The following is an 18,872-nucleotide window of genomic DNA, read 5'->3' as shown; positions in this document are numbered from 1 at the left end:
GTTGGGCAATGTTGCAAGTTTGCCAACGGAAAAGGCAAACTTACAATGACAAAGAACAGATGTTGTCTGGGGTCAGGCATGGGAGAAAGGGTCGAGTTAAAGGGGCATAAGGACACTTTAGAATGTGTCCTCTATTTTGATGGTGGATACACATACAATAATATTTTTGTAATGATATACAATAATGTTATTTTACATATACAATAACATTATTGTATATCATTACCAACATTCACCGAACCAGACACTTCAAATGAGTAGTTTTTAAATATGTAGCTAATACTTCAATTGAAGAAAATTCTGCAACTACCATTGACACCAACATTTCCTAATCATGAAACCTGTTGTTTACCTATGAGCTATTATTTTGGGAATATATTAAGTTTGGGATACGAGCAGAATACACAGAAGAAACCAAGCAGGCCATTACAATGTGACACTAGATTTAAGGATTTAAATTGTAGAGTGAGAAATCATCTCTGTCCTTCTTTCATTTCTTTTCTCCTTCTTTCATTTTTTGTCCTTTCTTTCCTTCCTTTATTACTCAAATGTATGTTGAGCACTTTCCTTCTGCAGCCAATAGCCTAGGTACTTAAAAATTATTCTGAAAGAAAGTAAGATATAAAGGCTTTACTACAGAAAGGGGCAAAGAGCAGAACCTTGGTTAATACGTTAAGGATTGGGAGGAGGGAAAGTGAAATCATTGGAGAGAAAATAAATGGCAAGAGAAGTTGGAAGGGAAGGCAGAAAAGCACACAGGTTCTGAAATAAAGTTTTCTGAATGCCAGTTTCCAAATCTGAAAGCTCATAAAGAAAGAAAGGAGGAAAAGGAGACCAATCTTCATGGCAGAGCATAAGATGCAAATATTTGGAAAATAGTATAATCTTAGCAATAGAAGGGTCTGGAGGAATCACCTCGTCCAATTCTCTCATTTTACAGGAATTCAAATACAATCTCTCAATCTCTCATGTGGGTTGTATTAATAGGCATGCAAAAGGTACACAGTCCAGATATGGAATGTTTGTCCAGGGAACTATTACAAAGTGTTCCTACTAGGTGGGAATTGGCTGCTTTTTATCATTAAATGATAAGCATGCCCATTTTACTGAAAATAGTGATTACATGGAAACTTTCTACCTGGTGATTTAAAGGAATTCAATTTAAATTAAATCTCTTTTTATAGGAGCCAACAGACTCTGGAAAGAAATCCATCTGAAAGGGGATTCTCCCCATATTCTAAACTTCCCAGGGAGGCAGGAAAGGGGTAGTTTCTTTATATAAGGCCCCCAAATGACAACCTCCTACCTTTCCTGAATTTTGACCTGGAGTCTATTCTGAAGTCAGTTTCAATAGCAAACTTCCCAGCACCAACATTTTCTCACACAGCACACCTTCATGAGCTCTAGCTTTCTAAGTTTCTGCCCAAAGATGACAAAAATGCCCTCATCTCCCTTTCATCATTAGGGTTTCCTGAACAAGCTCTGAACAAAGAGTGGGCACAGGTGTTTTCTTGGGAACCAACAGCTAAAATTATACTTCATTCTGCTTCTAAGCTGCCTACAAACTTCTCGACCATCTTCCAGCATAGCTGGGGCTTCTATGCACTCTATTACTACACTGGCATATACTGAGCATACTGTTCTCAGAAGAATAAAGAAAAAAGACAGGTAAGCTTAAGCCCATGAAGACCTTAAAATCAAGACATAGGCAATTTGTTTAAGGTTTATAGGGGGTATGTGAAAACAGACAGATCACATTAGAGAAATGTAAGCCATCTTCCTGAAGCACTGGGATTAGATTTACAAACCACCAGTCCAGCTTTTAAGCACTGACCTCCCTCTGATTTGGCAAGAGAAGGACTCAAAAATAAATGTATCCACCGCCCCCTCTACACATATTCCAGCCCAAGTCTGGCAACCACTGCCAGACTCTGATGACTTGCCACATTTAGGAGAATGCTAAAACAATGCTAGGATTTTTAATAACTTTCTGTGTAGAGACCTATCTGGGTGCAATATGCTATAGCCTGCCTTAGCTACCCAATTCCAGACCATGCTCTGTCTATATCTCCAACATGCACCATCTCCTGATTCAAATTTAGTTTTTGTTTCTTTCCCAACGGATGATTACAAACAGCAGCAAGACAGACAAACTGGGTAAGAGCACAGTGTCCCCCAAAGACCAATAATAAATGTTTATAATGAGAAGAGGGGAAACACATAAAAGGCAAAAAAAAAGAAAAAGCCTCCTGCCATTTTCTCTGCTTTACCAAATGGAATGTGACTGCTTACATGCAATGAACTCAGGGACACTGAGAATGCGGGCTTCAAATAGACCTTCTCAAAGGGCAGAGACAGATTCGGGTTCATACAACCTTCGGCATACCTTGGAGGAGCCAGAGCTATCAAATGGCAGTAGCCACTCCTGAGTGACATTTAGTTTTGGAGTGGCATTTCTCTGGAGAAGCTTTCATTCCAGTCCTGGGGCTAAACAAAGAAACCTACACACATGGCTCAAAAAACCTGAGGCCCTGGGGAAAGAGATGTACACAATTTGATCTGGTCTGCAATTGTTTGGGCTCCTGGGGAAAGCTGAACTATGAGTCTAGAAAGTTCATCAGTAACTTGAATTTTCAAATCCTGTACCCTCAGCCCCTACAGTCATTCAGTCTCTGCATGTGCTGTGCAGTGCTAGTTGCCCAGTCGTGTCTGACTCTTTGTGACCACATGAACTGTAGCCCACCAGACTCCTCTGTCCATGGGGATTCTCCAGGCAAGAATACTGGAGTGAGTTGCCATGCCCTCCTCCAGGGGATCTTCCCAACCCAGGGATCGAACCCAGGTCTCCGGCATTGCAGGTGGATTCTGTACCACCTGAGCCACCAGGGAAGCCCCAGAATACTGGAGTGGGTAGTCCATCCCTTCTCCAGGGGATCTTCCCAACCCAGGAATCAAACCAGGGTCTCCTGCATTGTAGGGGGATTCTTTACCAGCTGAGCTACTAGGGAAGGTCCAGTCTCTGCATAACCAGATTAAAAAAAAAACTGAAAACCACACACTTAAGCAGAAACTGAGAAAAAAGAAACACAACATGATGGGGGGTGGGGGACACTGGAAAAACTATCACTCAGTCACACTTTTCTGTTCTCCCCACCACCCCTCCCCTTCATGTTGAGATTTTACCAGCCAACTACTTACCTCTGAGCAGCTACAGTGGCCGCAGCATCCAGAGCAAAATGTCTCATTACATTCTCCTCCAAGTACTTCTGCTCCCACTTAGTCATGTCAGCTTCCAGGGCCAGGATCCTCTCTTCCTTCTCACGAAGGATTTCCATCAGTGCAGCGGCATTGTATTCTGAAACATTGGTCGGCTGAGAGTTGCCCTGGCGCTGTTGGGGGAGATGCCGAGACCTCTGACATTAGTGTGTTAGGACCATGGTGGGCCAAGTCCCATTTGAAGAGTCCTTATTTTTGGACAGAATTACTGCCCAAGCCACTGCAGTTTGGACTCCAATGCAGAAGCTAGGGAAATTCCTAGGACTTTCTACCTTAGGCTTGAGTATGTGACTCTGGACCACAAAAGGAGCCTGCCATATCAAATTGTAATGCTGCTCAGAAAGTGGATCACAGAAACAGAAATTTAAAATCTGGGATTTCATCTCTACCTTTTCCTTAAATTTGTGTGATCTTAAGTGAGTCATGCCACCTTTCCTGGGTCTTTATTTTCTCTCATCTGAAATTGAGGAGTTGGGGGGACTTCTCTGCCAGTCCAGTGATTAAGACTCCACACTTTCCACTACAGAAGGTATGGGTTCAATCCCTGGTCAGGGAACTAAGTTCTAAGATGCCAACCATGGGGCCAAAAGAAAAGTGAGATGTATGGCTAAATGACTCTTGGAAAGACCATTGGGGAAAAAAAAAAAAAAAAAAGAAAAGAAAGACCATTGGAAAGACCATTTCCAATCCTAAAATATCCCAAAATCTGTTTGCATAGCATCTTTACCTCTTATAAGGCATTAAGGATTGTGTTGCACTAGGAAGCTAAGGAAGCCAACTATGTCTTTACAATTGAGAGCCGCTCTGGAGTAAGACCAGGTGGGACAAGATTGTATTTTTGTTTCTCATGTCAGACACTATCTGACAAATGGACGATCAGGAGCCATCTCACTTTCTGGAAACTGTCCATACCTGCTGGATTCGGAGGGATTCCAGTTCTCTTTCCAGTCGTGTCCGGAGACGGTGCTCCAGCTGCTCTCGCTTTTCACATGCAGCCTGGAGCTGTACAAGAGCCTGCTGCATCTTTTCCACCTTATCTACATACACTTGCTTCTTCTTTAGCTGAAAATCCAGGTTGGGAGAATTGCAAGATGGAAGGAAAGAAAACAACAGGGTCAGTTATACAGAGCTCCCCAAATCTAGCCCTGTGTTTACATCTCTTCCTGTCCAGCTCCAGGAAAGAATGAATAGCGAGAAGATCCTTCATGAGTAGCAGGCTGCCTTGTGTTGACTATACATAGAATGTCTCAGCAGATAGGAATTAGGAGCTCCTTTTTCATCTCTCCCTCTATCTATGTTTCCCCCAAGTCTATTTCTATCAAGAGAGTCTTTGCTAGCAAGCTCCTAAGATTCCCATCTATAGATGTCCTCACCTCTTCCCTTCTTTAAACTGTAATATTCTGGGGGAGGAATATCTTATTTTGGTCCTTATATTGGGGGGAATGCTAAAGAATGAAAGGGGGCTCCCCAGGGAGAAGAGTTTAATTTGGAATGGAAAGGAAGCCCCTTTATATAGCAGCCTCCCCTTTAAGTGAGAGAAAAAGGGTGGTCAACAAGGAGGCCAGAATTGTCTTTCTGAACTCTACAGTCCTAGTAATTACTCAGTGTCATCACTACTGTACTCCTGGAACATTTCTACCCCTCAAAAGTGAAGGTGCCATGCAATGGTTCAAAAGTCTTTAGTCTCTTCATTGACCAGCACTGTCCCACCAGTTCCATATTAAAAGAACACAGGTCATTTGCGATTTCTACCTTACTCATGAGCCTGAACTGATAACATTGGACTGTAATCTCTTAACTTTCACTCTTGCAAAGAGAAAGAATTATATGTGCAAGTCTATGAACCATAACGAACAACAAAAGCTGAAGCAGGCTGGGACTAAGAGTTTGAGTTCTTTGTACCCTTGTAACTTCCAAGGCAAATTTCATCATGGCAAATCCCTGATTCCATTGGAAGGAAGGAATGAAGAGAATTCCAGAGCTTTTAATAGAAGGCATATAGACCCTGGGGGCTCAGTGGTAAAGAATCTGCCTGCCAATGCAGGAGATGCGGGTTTGATCCCTGGGTCAGGGAGATCCCCTGGAGAAGGGAATGGCTACCTACTCCAGTATGCTTGCCTGGGAAATCCCATGGACAGAGGAGCCTGGTGGGCTACAGTCCATGGAGTTGCAGAAGAGTGAGACACAACTTAGCGACCACATTACCAACAACAACATATAGACTCTCAACATCTAAGAAGATAGGGGAAAGTACAACCTTCCCTAATTGTTAGGAATGAGCAGATGATGCTCCTTAATACTTAAAACGCTTGTGGGAGTGCCTCTTTTGCTAATAAAATCAACTCATGGACTCTTTCTATAGTAGAAATTCTTCCCAGCTGGTCACATCTGTTGTTATTATTTTTCTGAAATCTCACTACAAAGATTTAAATGTAAAGATATTATTGATAACATGGTCCAAAGGAAATTCAAGAATTCAGCTCAACTCTAACTTTCCAACAAATTCCCAAGCCCTTGAGATCCCTAGATAGACAGTTGCAATGTAAGAGGTCACCCACTTTACCAGCATTGCCCCATCCATTTAGCTGGAGCCAAGCCAGCAGAACCAACCTGACTCCCTCATTGCAGAAACCAGGCAACAGATTCAAGGCAATGTGTCCAAATCACTGCTCTCTAGAATGTCCAGTTAGACAATGATGGTACATGCCAATTGGGAACCTCTCCTTGTCTTTTACCCGCTCTCTCTCCAAATTAGAATCGCTGAACTTTCTCTAGGTAGAAGAAAACTTCTATTTTCCTACCAGACTTGTGTTATGCTTTGCCTAGGTGACTGGGAAAACCTAAAAAATTTGCACTACATGTCTTGACATTTCCTTTCATTCCAAGGCCTAGTTCAATCCAGCCTTGTAAACCAGTTGAGGCAAGTTTTAAGTCTAAATGCTTTTATCCATTAGACCTTCGCCTAGGAAATAAAAGAAACAAAAATTGCCATTCTCTTTCTCTTAATAAGCTTAAACCTTTCTTTCCTGGGATATGTGACTATTTGTAATAACATAGACTAGGGCAATCAAGACCTTTAAGCCATGGATGCCCCTGCCTTCTTATTTGCTAAGCTTTGAATAATTGGACAGCAGAAAATATCCTCTATCCTTTACCTTTTGGGTTCCATAGTCCTGATGAGCTATTTAAAGCTGAATGCATTTATTTGTGAATCACTCTGAAAACCCTAGGGGAGCCGTGCAATGTTAATGCAGAGAATGTTAACTATAATTACTGAGGCTTACACCAGTTATACTTAAAGGCAATTGAAGTTAGATAGCATGCAGTTCTTGCCTTGATGGTAAAAGTACTGCAATGTAAGCTTAGAGAACTGAAAAATAAGCAGTCCAGGGCTAGGTGTCTTTCTCCATGCCCTGTCTTTCTTCAGAAAGGTACCCTCAATGTCTTAGCTAAGGAATCCCCAGCAGTAGAAGTCACTGAGCCAACCATCTGAAAGGGAAAAGCAATAAAGGCCTAGAGTTTTCTGAGTTGGCTGAAGACAGTTACACAACTCAGACAACTTCCACAAGCAGGCTAAGAAAAATCCCATTATACTTCGCCACTGGGATGGTTTTCCACAGGTACCAGGACCTCTGTTGTTGGCATAACTCTTCTACTTTCTTTAAAGAAGAAACAATGCAGCTCAAACATAAACACCAAGAAAGTGAAAGTGTTAGTTGCTCAGTCGTGTTCAACTCTTTGCAACCCTATGGACTATAGCCCATCAGGCTCCTCTGTCCATAGACTTCTCCAGGCAAGAATACTGGAGTGGGTTGCCATTCCCTTCTCCAGAGGATCTTCCTGACCTGGGGATTGAACCCATGTCTCCCACACTTCAGGCAGATTCTTTACCATCTGAGCCATCAGGGAAGCCCTATAAACACCAAGATCACCTAGTAAATCCTTAATCCCTAAATAATTTAGGATACAAAAACACAACTATTACATACTACCAGTGGATACTACAAGTGCTAAGACCCTATAAAGATGCACTCAATGAAGTCAGCAATCTTCAAGGTTACATATTCTATGTTTTCTAGGTCTCATCTATACACAGAAAATAACACGTCTATTAGGCTTATTAACTCCTCTATTATCCTAGACTTTATATGCTTCATTTTTACCTTCATCATGGTAAACCCCTTTTATTTTCTGCCTCTCTTCTGTAAACCTATCTCATATGCTAAGCTCCTCAAATGTTAGCTCGGTAATTAGGACATCCTGAGTCCCCAGCTTTACGTTTCAATGCCATCAGAAATGTCAGTGGTTCCTTCCAGGCAAAGAGAGAGGCCATAGAGGAAAGTGGTTAAGGTCATGGGCTCTGGCCTCAGGCTACCCAAGTCCAAATCTTGGCTCTCCCACTTACTAATTGTATGAAACCTGAAGAGAGAAGCTACTTAATGCCCCTGAACTTCCATTTACTCATTCATCAGTAGCATAGAGATGATGATAATTTGATATACCTCTAGAAGGAACAAATGAGATAAAAATGAACTGTTTAGTAGAGTGTCTAGTACAAAAAGTACTCAGAGTTGTTTTTCTGTTTTAAAGAAAAAGTTAATGCCAAGTCGCACATGTTCTAGTCCTTTCAACTTGGAACATTCACTCCAGATAGCCTTGACATGGTTCTCATTATCTCAATAAGTCTAATTATCACATCAATTAAGGCATTAAAAACATAGCCATTTTGCCCCAGGAAGGCATATAACAAGGAGGCCTCAAACCCCTTGTGCAACAGAGCTTCATGTATCTTTAGAGGGCAAGGCCTTTCATTGGAGATACAATTAGAAGCTGTAAGGACACCATATTCTCTAAAAATGATACAATTTGGAGGGCACTTCTGCTTTATGAGAAATATTTTTGTTGTTGCTTAGTCGCTAAGTCGTGTCTGACTCTTTGTGACTCTATGGACTATAGCCCACCAGGCTCCTCTGTCCATGGGATTCTCCAGACAAGAATGCTGGACTGGGTTGCCATTTCCTTCTCCAGGGGATCTTCCCGACCCAGGGATTGAACCTGAGTTTCCTGCATTGGCAGGTGGATTCTTTACCACTGTGCCACAAGGAAAGTCTGAGAAATACTTTACCTATAGTCAAAGGTACTGTTTAAATAAAGGCACTTAGGCAGACGTCATTCCCTGCCCCACTGCACACATTTGTACACACACATCAGAAATTTCCATTTGACAGTAAATTGAAAGGTAAAGGAGCAAGGTGGCAATCAGGAGACTTGGGTTCTAGTCTCACCTCCACTCTTAATGGTAATTTCCTTCTCTGTTCTCCCATTTGTAAAAAATGAAAGAGGTTTTTCAGTTCAATTCAGTTCAATCACTCAGTCGTATCCGACTCTTTGCGACCCCATGAACTGCAGCACGCCAGGCCTCCCTGTCCATCACCAACTCCCGGAGTCTACCCAAACCCACGTCCATTGAGTCGGTGTTGCCATCCAACCATCTCATCCTCTGTTGTCCCCTTTTGCTCCCACCTTCAATCTTTCCCAGCATCAGAGTCTTTTCCAATGAGTCAGCTCTTCACATCAGGTGGCCAAAGTATTGGAGTTTCAGCTTCAGCATCAGTCCTTCCAGTAAACACCCAGGACTGGTCTCCTTTAGGATGGACTGGTTGGATCTCCTTGCAGTCCAAGGGACTCTCAAGAGTCTTCTCCAACACCACACTTCAAAAGCATCAATTCTTTGGTGCTCTGCTTTCTTTATAGTCTAACTCTCACATCCATACATGACCACTGAAAAAACCATAGCCTTGACTAGACGGACTTTTGTTGGCAAAGTAATGTCTCTGCTTTTTAATATGCTGACTAGCTTGGTCATAACTTTCCTTCCAAGGAGTATATGTCTTTTCATTTCATGGCTGCAGTCACCATCTGCAGTGATTTTGGAGGCCCTCCCCCGCCGACAAAAAAGTCAGCCACTGTTTCCACTGTTTCCCCATCTATTTGCCATGAAGTGATGGGACCTGATGCCATGATCTTAGTTTTCTGAATGTTGAGCTTTAAGCCAACTTTTTCACTCTCTTCTTTCACTTTCATCGGCAGGCTCTTTAGTTCTTCTTCACTTTCTGCCATAAGGGTGGTGTCATCTGTATACCTGAGGTTATTGATATTTCTACAGAGGTTTTGGGAGCCAGCAAACCAAAATGGTCAGCAGTAGGCCAAATTTAGACATGCTCACTCATTTACATATTGGCTAGGGCTGTCTTCCTGCTGCAATGGCACCGTTGAGCAGCTGCAGTTGCAAAAGAAACTATATGGTCCGCAAAACTGAAAATATGTACTCTCTGGTCCTTTACAGATAAGGTGCCTGCCCCCAGAGTGATTTTCAAACTGTTCCAGAGTCCTAGCATTCTTTTTATTTTATTTTTTTAGAGGTTTTTTGGTTTTTTATTTTTTAAATTTTAAAATCTTTAATTCCTACATGCGTTCCCAAACATGAACCCCCCTCCCACCTCCCTCCCCACAACATCTCTCTGGGTCTAAAGAGTGCTTCAGAAGCCAACTGCAATTGGTGAGTTGTAGCAAGTGGCTCCTCTTTTATTTATTTTTGGCTGTGCTGGGTCTTCCCTTTCTTTCCCTAATCCTATGATCTCCTCTTGTGGTTCCTTAAATCATTCTTACTTTCTGCCTTGATCTTTTAGACTCACCTTCTCTTCCAATTTGTCACCTCCTGCTGTACCTCAACGGTCCAATCTATGGTAGTTTACTCTTTTACCTCTATACTAATGATTCTTAACTGGGGGTGATTTTGTCCCCAGGGAACATTAAGTGTGGAGACATTTTTGATTGTTAGATCTGGAGGTAGGTTGCTATTGGCAACTTGTTAGTGGAATCCAGGGATACTGCTCAACACCCCACAGTGCACAGGACAGCCTCCCCCATCACAATCACCAAAAAATGATCTGGCCCCAAATGTTAATAATGCTGAAGTTGAGAAACCTTGCTCTCCACTTCAGCACTACTGGAGATTTCCTTCATATCTCTCTTAGGTTCTAATTATAGTTCATTTTTCACTATACTGCTGGTGACCAGTTAATATTAAATAACTGTCAAATACAGGAACAAAAACGAGCATAGCATAGCTTAGCTATAATGCTAAGATATAAAAACAATAAACACATTCATAAATGTATTTACTTTGCTTGGAAAGTCAAGATAAGGGCTTCAAATCATTTCTATTAAGAGTTAAATTTTTAGAAGGGAATCATAAAATTGGGGGAAAGAATTGCAGGAAGGCAACCTATTGAAGAATAGGGCAAATACTCTTGAGCTCAATCAATCATGTTTTTTCATCACACTTCTACAATAATTTGAACCCATTCCCAAGTATTTGGCAGATCTGTTAACCTCCTTCTGACTCAGGAAAATCTGATCCCTGCAAATGAATACCACGTGATGGCATCTCTTCCCTCCTTCCAACAACTGCAGATGTCTTTCAAATTTATTTTTTCAAGGATGGCTAATTACAAAATTACATCTAGGGCCCTGAAAGCTACCCATTTGTCTCAGTCATTTGTAAGAAAGTGATTTCATCATCAACCTTCTCCATTTATTCACTGATAGACAAGGCATAATATGGGATATTTTGGAGTTAAGAGATCTGAGTTTTCTTCTAGATGTACTGTATTACCAACTATATAATATGTCTGTACTTTAATTTCCTAATCTATTGAAACTTTCAAGGTTCACAGTGGGGATATATTAAGTATTTGGAAATACTTTCAAAAGGTCAAAAAAATACATGGGGGTGGGGGTGAACAGACAGAACACAGGATTTTTAGGGCAGTGAAAATATTCTATATGATACCATAATGATGGATATGTGTAATTACGTATGTTTACCAAACCCACAGAATATACACTACCAAGAGTGAACCCTAATGTAAACTATGGACTTTGGGTGATTATGATGTGTCAATGTAGGTTCATCAGTTGTGACAAATGTACCACTCTGGTGGAGAATGTTGATAATTGGGGGGGGGGGGGGGGCGTGGGCTGTGCATGTGTGAGCAGTGAGTATATGATGAAATCTCTGTACCTGTCCTTCAATTTTGCTGTGAACATAAAACTGCCCTAAAAAAAGTAAAGTCTTAATAAATAATAAAAAATATATAATATGGATAAGTAGAGGGAGTGGACTATTATGAGCTAGATGAACACCAACATATACACACACCCAATGACTAAAGAACATTCAGACTAATACGGCACTAAGTCCGGCATCACAGAGGTCATCCTTCATTACGTCTTGATTTTCATCTTCCCTTCTATCTCCCAGAACTCTGAACACTCACAGTCACCACAAATGTCAGAACTGAAATGTACTTTCTTGGCTCCTCTCCTTCATACAACTAAGTTATATGTTGCATGTTGCTCCATGAGCCTCCAGTGATTTCCATTTGATCTGATTTAGTCTTACCCAGGAGCACATGGCTCCAAGTAAGAGTTCCCTCTGAAGCAATTTGGTAACATTACCCTGGTATTAGCAAGTTGCCTGTGTCCATTGCCAAGAAGCTGTGGTCCACTGGTAGATATTAAAAGAACTGCGGAGTAAAAAATAAAACCACGTCTAGAAACTTGCTACCAAGGGAATGGAGTTCATTCTGTTAAGCAGACTAAAGAAAAATACACAAGGCTTTTAGTTTGGGGATTTCAAATGCCAAAATCAGGAGAAAAACAGAATATCAAACTCTGAGAAGTAACTTTACCTATGTTGGGAGCAGGGACATAATTTCTTATACTGAGTGGAGCTATACCTACTTTAAAGAAAACATGTTGCCCGTAAATATGGAAAAAAGTCCTCTTTAAATAAAACACCCTTCAAATGAGTCAACAATTCATCAGCAGAGCACTCAAGAAGATTTCTTGCTATATACATATTTTATCTGAATTCCTATCTCTACTCTCAATGCACACATAAATCGTACCCTCAGATTTATAATCCATTATAACTACTGTATGAATTTTACCTATCACAGCAAAATCCTATTGTTTGAGGATTATTCTGGATGAGACATATAAATGTCTATCCCTAGGACATCTTCCTCTAATATTTGGCAAGAAGGAGACTATTAGATGCCCTGTGGATATGTGTGATAGCGAAAATTGTCTCTCTAAAGTCAAAGACAAGTCAAATAAGTGGCAGGGGATCGAGAAATGAGAAAATATGAGCCATGAAGAATGGTGGTGGAAATGAAATGAAACAATATGGATTTAGTTTTGGAGAATGAGAAGAGTGGCAAAAGGACTCTGGAAAATGCACCACTGCTAAGGGTTTTCACTGCAGTGTCTAGATATCTGTACCAGACACTGCAGCTGAGAAAAGGTTAACACTTGGGCCCTTTTTGCCCCTGAATCTCTGTGGCTGTCAATCTAGCCTAAAGCCAAAGAACAAGGCTCACTGGCTCTTTCTGCCAGCCCTCCCACATTCCACTCTATCCCTTCCTGTGCATTCTGCTCAGTAAGCAGCCCACCCGCAGCATCTTCCCTCTTTGATCTTGCCAGGGCCTTTTTCCCACTATCCCTAAAACAATTACCCAAGCAGTAGCTCCACTCCGGATCATCATAAGACAGCAGCCGGCTAGAAGCCTGGGCTGCCTTGAGACTTGTGAGTGGATATGCCAAGCATCTGTCGAAACTCTCCAGTGAGGTCAAATTAGTGGTGGGCAGAGGGAAGTTTCTTTGAATGTGAGAATACCATGATTGCTGTAGGACACAGAGTTCTTTTGACTTGGAGCTTAATGAGGCTCCACTTCAATAGGACCTATGTGTCCTGAAAGATAAGGGCAGGGATGGAAAGACCCCATTTACCTCAGCCAGCTGCATGCTGCGTAAGCAAGCAGGATTATAGTCAATCACCAAAAAACAGGTCTGCTCTTTAGAATGATATCCCCTTCCTAGCAAGATACCATATCCCTCGATGTCAGCAGAGCAGGGTTCGTGAGAAAATCTGAGCTGAACTTGGAAGAGGAAGGAGATTGTGACTGCAGAAGAAAGTTCTCTGTAAGGCCAAGGAACCCTTTCTGTATAGAGCTTAGAGCACAGTGAATGCTGAGTGTCATGGGCAAGAGACTTAATAGGATTAGAAAGATGGAATGGATTTCAGGGAAAATACCTAGATGAGGATGTTGTAAAAGAGAAAGACGTAAATAGATGCAAGGGTCTTCAGACCATCAAAGTAGTCATCATTGTTCCCTAGCCATCTTTATTTTTATTTGTTGTTGTTGAGGTGATAAGTCATGTCTGATTCTTTGTGACCCTGCCAGGCTCCTCTCTGCTTGGGGTTCTCCAGGCAAGAATACTGGAGTGGGTTGCAATTTCCTTCTCCAGGGGATCTTCCTGTAACACAGATCAAACCCATGTCTCCTGCACTGGCAGGTGGGTTCTTTACCACTGAGCCACCTGTCAGTGGGCTCACAGGGCTTTCTGTCACTTCACTTATCTACACTTCAATTTTCATATCTGTAAAGCAGGTGATATCATTGAGATATAATTGATTTGTAACATTATATGCATTTCAGGTATACAACATTATGATTCAATATATAATATGTGTCAATCTGACCATCTTGATGCAATGCTGAATAGGTAAACTTGAGTGACCTTGCACTTAGTAGGCTAAGAAAATATTCCCTAGGGGAGGAAAAAAAATAAAAAGCTTAATTTGGGAAATTTTCCCTAATTCTCATTTACAAAGTAGACTAGAGAGGTTTTCTCTGGAAGAACTTCTAAGGAAAATTCATGGTGCCATTTGTAAGCCATGACTAAATTATCTGTTTCTATGAGCCATAGACAGGCATCTGCCATATCCCTCTGCCTTCCAACATGACCTGACTTCAGCCACCTCCAACAGATAGATAAATATTTTCTGTTTGGGAATACTCTTCTTCATTTAGAAATGTCCACCATTTTTGTGAAGAAATCACAACAAAGAACCCTTACTAGATTAGTTCCAAGGCTACTTACATCTTAAATACCTCCCTAATGTTCTACTTAAAATTTTTACCCCAGGAAAAATGAGACCTCGTGGGGGCTGAGTCACAGCAAAAACAAGCAAAACTTCAGTTATCAATTCCTGTCTTTGAAGATAAGGAAAAGGAATGTTTTCCTTTGAATACAGCGGTGGAGATACGTCAAACATCACCCAGGAGCAAACTTAGCCCTTATGGGCTACTTAAATGAAAAGGTAAACAGGAATCCATGGATTTTTTCCATGAGATGTGGTTTTAAGCCCTGACATGTGCTAGAGGTGATCTAGCCTGAGATACTGGAAGCCATTTCATGGCCTCTACCTCTGCAATTCCGCCAGGTACAAGGCTCCCAGGTTACACTCGCTGTCACATGTCCTAGCTCTTTTAGCCACAGCAACTCAGAATTTCCCAATAACTAGACTGTGTGAGACAACCAGTTGGATGAGGACTAAAAAATTAACTATAATGATGAGCTCATGTGAGATATCTCTGACTACTAGATGCCATCATTCAATTCTAGCCCAATATTCAGAGCTTCTTCTTTAAACTGTAAATCTACATGTTTTGGAGCAGGGCCCTAGAAAATGACAAAAAATCTCTGGAACAAATGCCCAGAAAAGCCTCAGAAGTCTGAAGCCAGAAATATATTTCAGGCAACTGTTTCACTGAGGGCTGCTCAGTGGGAACTACAGATTAACATCATCTCCATACATGTATGCTATTTCCATGATTAACAGCTAGTTACCACTGAGCCCTCAGACACTGAAAACCAAGATGGCTGCAGAGTCTTTATCCCCAGTTTGTCTCCAACTAGATGGGCATCCTTCCTGGAGAGGCAGTGGGCTGTATATATACCCTAATCTCAAAGCAGTCTGGACAAGCTTCCCATAGTCTGTTGAAAAAGAGTGGCCCAATGAGTAAAGCAATTTTTTTTTTTTTAATTAAAAGATGCAGAGGTTTACTAAATCTGAACAAGCGCCCACATTCTCTTTTTGGGAGTGGAACCAAGGGATGATTCAGATGGGGAGACAGGCAGCAGGGTCTAGGGAATAGAGAGTCATGAGATCCCAGTTTTATTCCTGGCTCTGTTAAGAATTGCCATGTGACTACCAGCAAGCTACTTCTCAGTGGGTCTCTCAGTTTTCCCTTCTCTAAAAGAACACAGTCTTAACCCTGTCCTGTAAATTACTCTGTGATCTCCTTGCAAAAAGGGAATGGAAGGGAATATATGAATGTGGTGAAGGGCTAGCTAGAGGGAGTGCTAAGCTCCTAAGACCTGGACACCAGGCACGTACAAGTATCCTTCATTTTCAATAAAGAAACTTGGCAGTATTTCTGATCTAGACAACTGATGAAGCAGAATATTAGCCTGACTTGATGCAACCTGAAGTTTAATGATTAAACGATTCAGGTTAAAGGACATCATAGTTTAGACGGCACCATCTATTAGAAAAGTTATGAGCCCACACTGCAGCTCCAACAAGCATGTTAACACCCACAAAAGAATTCAAAGGGTATTTATAAGTCAGAAGATCTTTAAGAACTAGAACATTCTTACTGAGGGAGAGGAAGCAGGCAATGAATGAAAGTAGGAGAGGCATCTCACCTATAATAGCCAGGATGGGTAAGGCTTTGTAACTGAACACTTTCTTTTTTAATCTCAAGTTTTTAAAGATTCCAACTTCTTATAACGGAGGCTATTTTTTTTCCTACTAAGTCCAATTTCAGAATAGACAATCAGTGATATATATATATATATATATATATATATATACACACACACATTTATTTGTATATGTATTTTGTGTATGTATGTGTATGTATATATATATATACATGTGTATGTATATATATAAAATACAAATATGTAAACATATATATACACATATATAGATATATATGTATATCTATCTATCTATACCTATAGATACAAATATATATACAAAATCTGTCATTAGCTTAATTTAAGGCAAGGTTAGCTATCAATACATAGTCAGAATTTGGAGAGGGGCGGTAGTTAGCTTATTATATAAATGAGCAAATGAAAATCACTCCTTGACCTTGGTAACTTTCAATTCTGGAGCAAAAGGAAGGAACTCGAAGAGAAGAGACAAAAAATCCAAGTCCACTCACATCAGTACAGTTATAACTAGAAGTAGCAGATAGCACCTTCCTGTCAGGGGATGATGCAGCTGCCTGTTTGCCAAAATGGGAGACCCCCCAACCCAGGGCCATCAGTTTCTAGCTCTTCTACCCTCAGGCTCACACGCCACCTGAGGAAACTACACATACCTCTTCTTCCAGCTTTACCACCTTGGCCTGGGCATTGCTCAGGGCCTGGTCTCGGATTTCGATGTGTCGCCTTTGGTCCTCATTGGTAGAACGAGCAGTGGCCAGCTCCGCTTCCAGTTTCTCCTTCTCACGCTGGCTCTCCTTATCTATCAGGACATGAAATATCAATACTGCCATCCCAGAGCTGGCTCAAAACCTTACCTGAGCAAAATTGATAGTCATACCCATTCCTGGACATTTTAGTGTTGTAATACCCAGTAACAAGAAGCAGGACGCCGAGATCTGGACTCTTACCACTGGTTCTACCACTAAATTGCTGTGTCAATTTAGAAGTCACTTAACAATGGTGGTTTGTGCAGAAGCAATGAGGAAACAGATGTCAAAAATATTGTGAAAAATATTATACAAAGGTGAACACAAAAACACATACAGACACACATATATCAGAAGAACAGGTAGGCTTGTCTCCTCCATTTTATTTCTTCAAACAGTCTTGTATTGGCCAATGAGCCATTGAGCCTCCACAAAGTTTCCCCATCATTTCCTCAATAGACAGTCTATTAAATCAATAAAAAATCGATATTAAATTGATCAGAAAAAAATGGTATTTCATAAAAATGCATAAAACTGGCAATGTCACCCTTTATTCACTAACATAGTTTTCAAACTGAGGTCAATCTGAGATGACACTGTAGGTACAGATGACCATGACACATGTGGTTATGCCCCATGCCCTTCTAGGTCCCTCCGCTCTTAACTCTGACAGACCTCACACAAAAACTCAAATGAGCAGTTTTGATGCTCAGTGGCAGGAAGAGTGCCCTTCCTCTCAAGACATGCATACTTAAGTCTTTAGGAGAGACTTTATCTGGCTACACCACAAGGCATGGCATGTGGGCTCTTAGTTCCCTGACCAGGGATCCCCTGCCTTGGAAGCTCAGAGTCTTAACCACTGGACTGCCAGGAAAGTCCCTGTAGGAGAGACTTTAATAGGGCAAACTACCTTCCTTCCCATCTTGACTTTACATACCTATTCAGATGTACCTTGGGAAGAAATAAATATTTGTTGAATACTTATTGCATACCAAGTATTGTACTAACTTAATCCTCAGAACAACCATGCACGGCAGGTGTTGTATTATTCTCTTCTCCATTGTGCATATGAGAAAACAGAGTCTCTGAGAGCTTGAGTACCTTATACCATGTCCCACACCCTTAAGGCCAGGTTGTTCTGAGCTCTTGCCTTCTTCTAGGATTAGGTTGGTCTGGCCTGTCTAGGGGGCCTTTTCAAGAGTGTTTTCTTGGCTCCTGCCACACTTCCAACCATGTAGCACTCTGTGGATGCCCAAAGGCAAAAGAAATGACAGAGCCACATAAGTCATGCCCTCTTCCCTACCCACTAGGCTCCTTCCAGAACCATTTGACAGTCTTGGACACTGCTGCTAACCCAGTTTGATCTACTAAATGACCACATTTGAGAAACCAGCAGCAGAACTCTCAGGACACCTGAAATACCATCTCCACACAGGGAGTTTGTGAAGTCACAGATCCAGGGCCAAGAACCCATACATTCTCTGTGTTTTAAACTGGGAGGCCACCAGCATCTCCACCAGCAAAGTAGCCTCCAAGGGACACCACAAAAGCAACTTCACAACAACTTACACTAAGCACTGATGACACCAGAAAAGCAACATTCCTTCCTCTAAGGCAAACTGACAAAAGAACAGGAAGCTCAGGGAAATGAGGAAGGAAAAAAAAAGCTCCAGTTCTAAAGCCAAAGCACAAGAGAGCAACCCAGGAAGGGAGGGGGATACTGTAAGTGAAGATCAAACAAACTGGTAAAAGCTGACTGGAAGCCACATGGAGTGACTTGAAAGGGTCATGTGGAGGCCCAACAAAGATGCGGCCCAGTGGATCCCCACGAAACACTTCTCCAGCTGAGAACGGCACTGGTGGAGGCCGAGGGTAGCGGCCACCAAGCCTTGGGCATCTGCAGAAGTCAGAGGAGATCATCTATTTCCTCCGGACTTGTCTCGCCCTATGGACTCAATCCACTGTGTAGTTTTTTACTGCTGTTTTTACTGTGGCAGTTGGAAAGAATGAAGCATTGTCTAGCTGGGTGGAGTCCATTAGGGACCCGATAATGAAAAAGATTAATTCATTGTCCTGGTCCTAGGAGTATTTCCAGACAAAGGAAACACTATTAGGATGAAGACATAGCTCTGCCCTCCCGCACAACCTCCAACTCCACACTAGAGTCACTAGTTGAGGCCTTAGCCATGGTCT

The 18,872-nt window shown here is 41.6% G+C and overlaps 1 protein-coding gene across 5 annotated transcripts in view; it reads right to left on the bottom strand.

Moving 5' to 3' along the window:
* The window catches only part of AMOT (angiomotin), a 66,951-nt gene that overhangs the window by 16,360 nt on the left and 31,719 nt on the right, over positions 1-18,872 (bottom strand). For all 5 annotated transcript variants that reach the window (XM_070290881.1, XM_070290883.1, XM_070290885.1 and 2 more), the window contains 3 exons: positions 16,587-16,732; positions 4,189-4,338; positions 3,199-3,389 (listed from right to left, as the gene is read on the bottom strand). In XM_070290881.1, the coding sequence (XP_070146982.1) occupies positions 3,199-3,389; positions 4,189-4,338; positions 16,587-16,732 (487 nt within the window). The remainder of the gene's footprint in view (positions 1-3,198; positions 3,390-4,188; positions 4,339-16,586; positions 16,733-18,872) is intronic.

The sequence above is a fragment of the Ovis canadensis genome, chromosome X, assembly GCF_042477335.2.
Source record: "Ovis canadensis isolate MfBH-ARS-UI-01 breed Bighorn chromosome X, ARS-UI_OviCan_v2, whole genome shotgun sequence".
In the NCBI taxonomy this organism is placed as follows: domain Eukaryota; kingdom Metazoa; phylum Chordata; class Mammalia; order Artiodactyla; family Bovidae; genus Ovis; species Ovis canadensis.
Note: the sequence above shows the minus strand (reverse complement) of the source record. Positions and strands in the feature narration are given on the sequence as shown.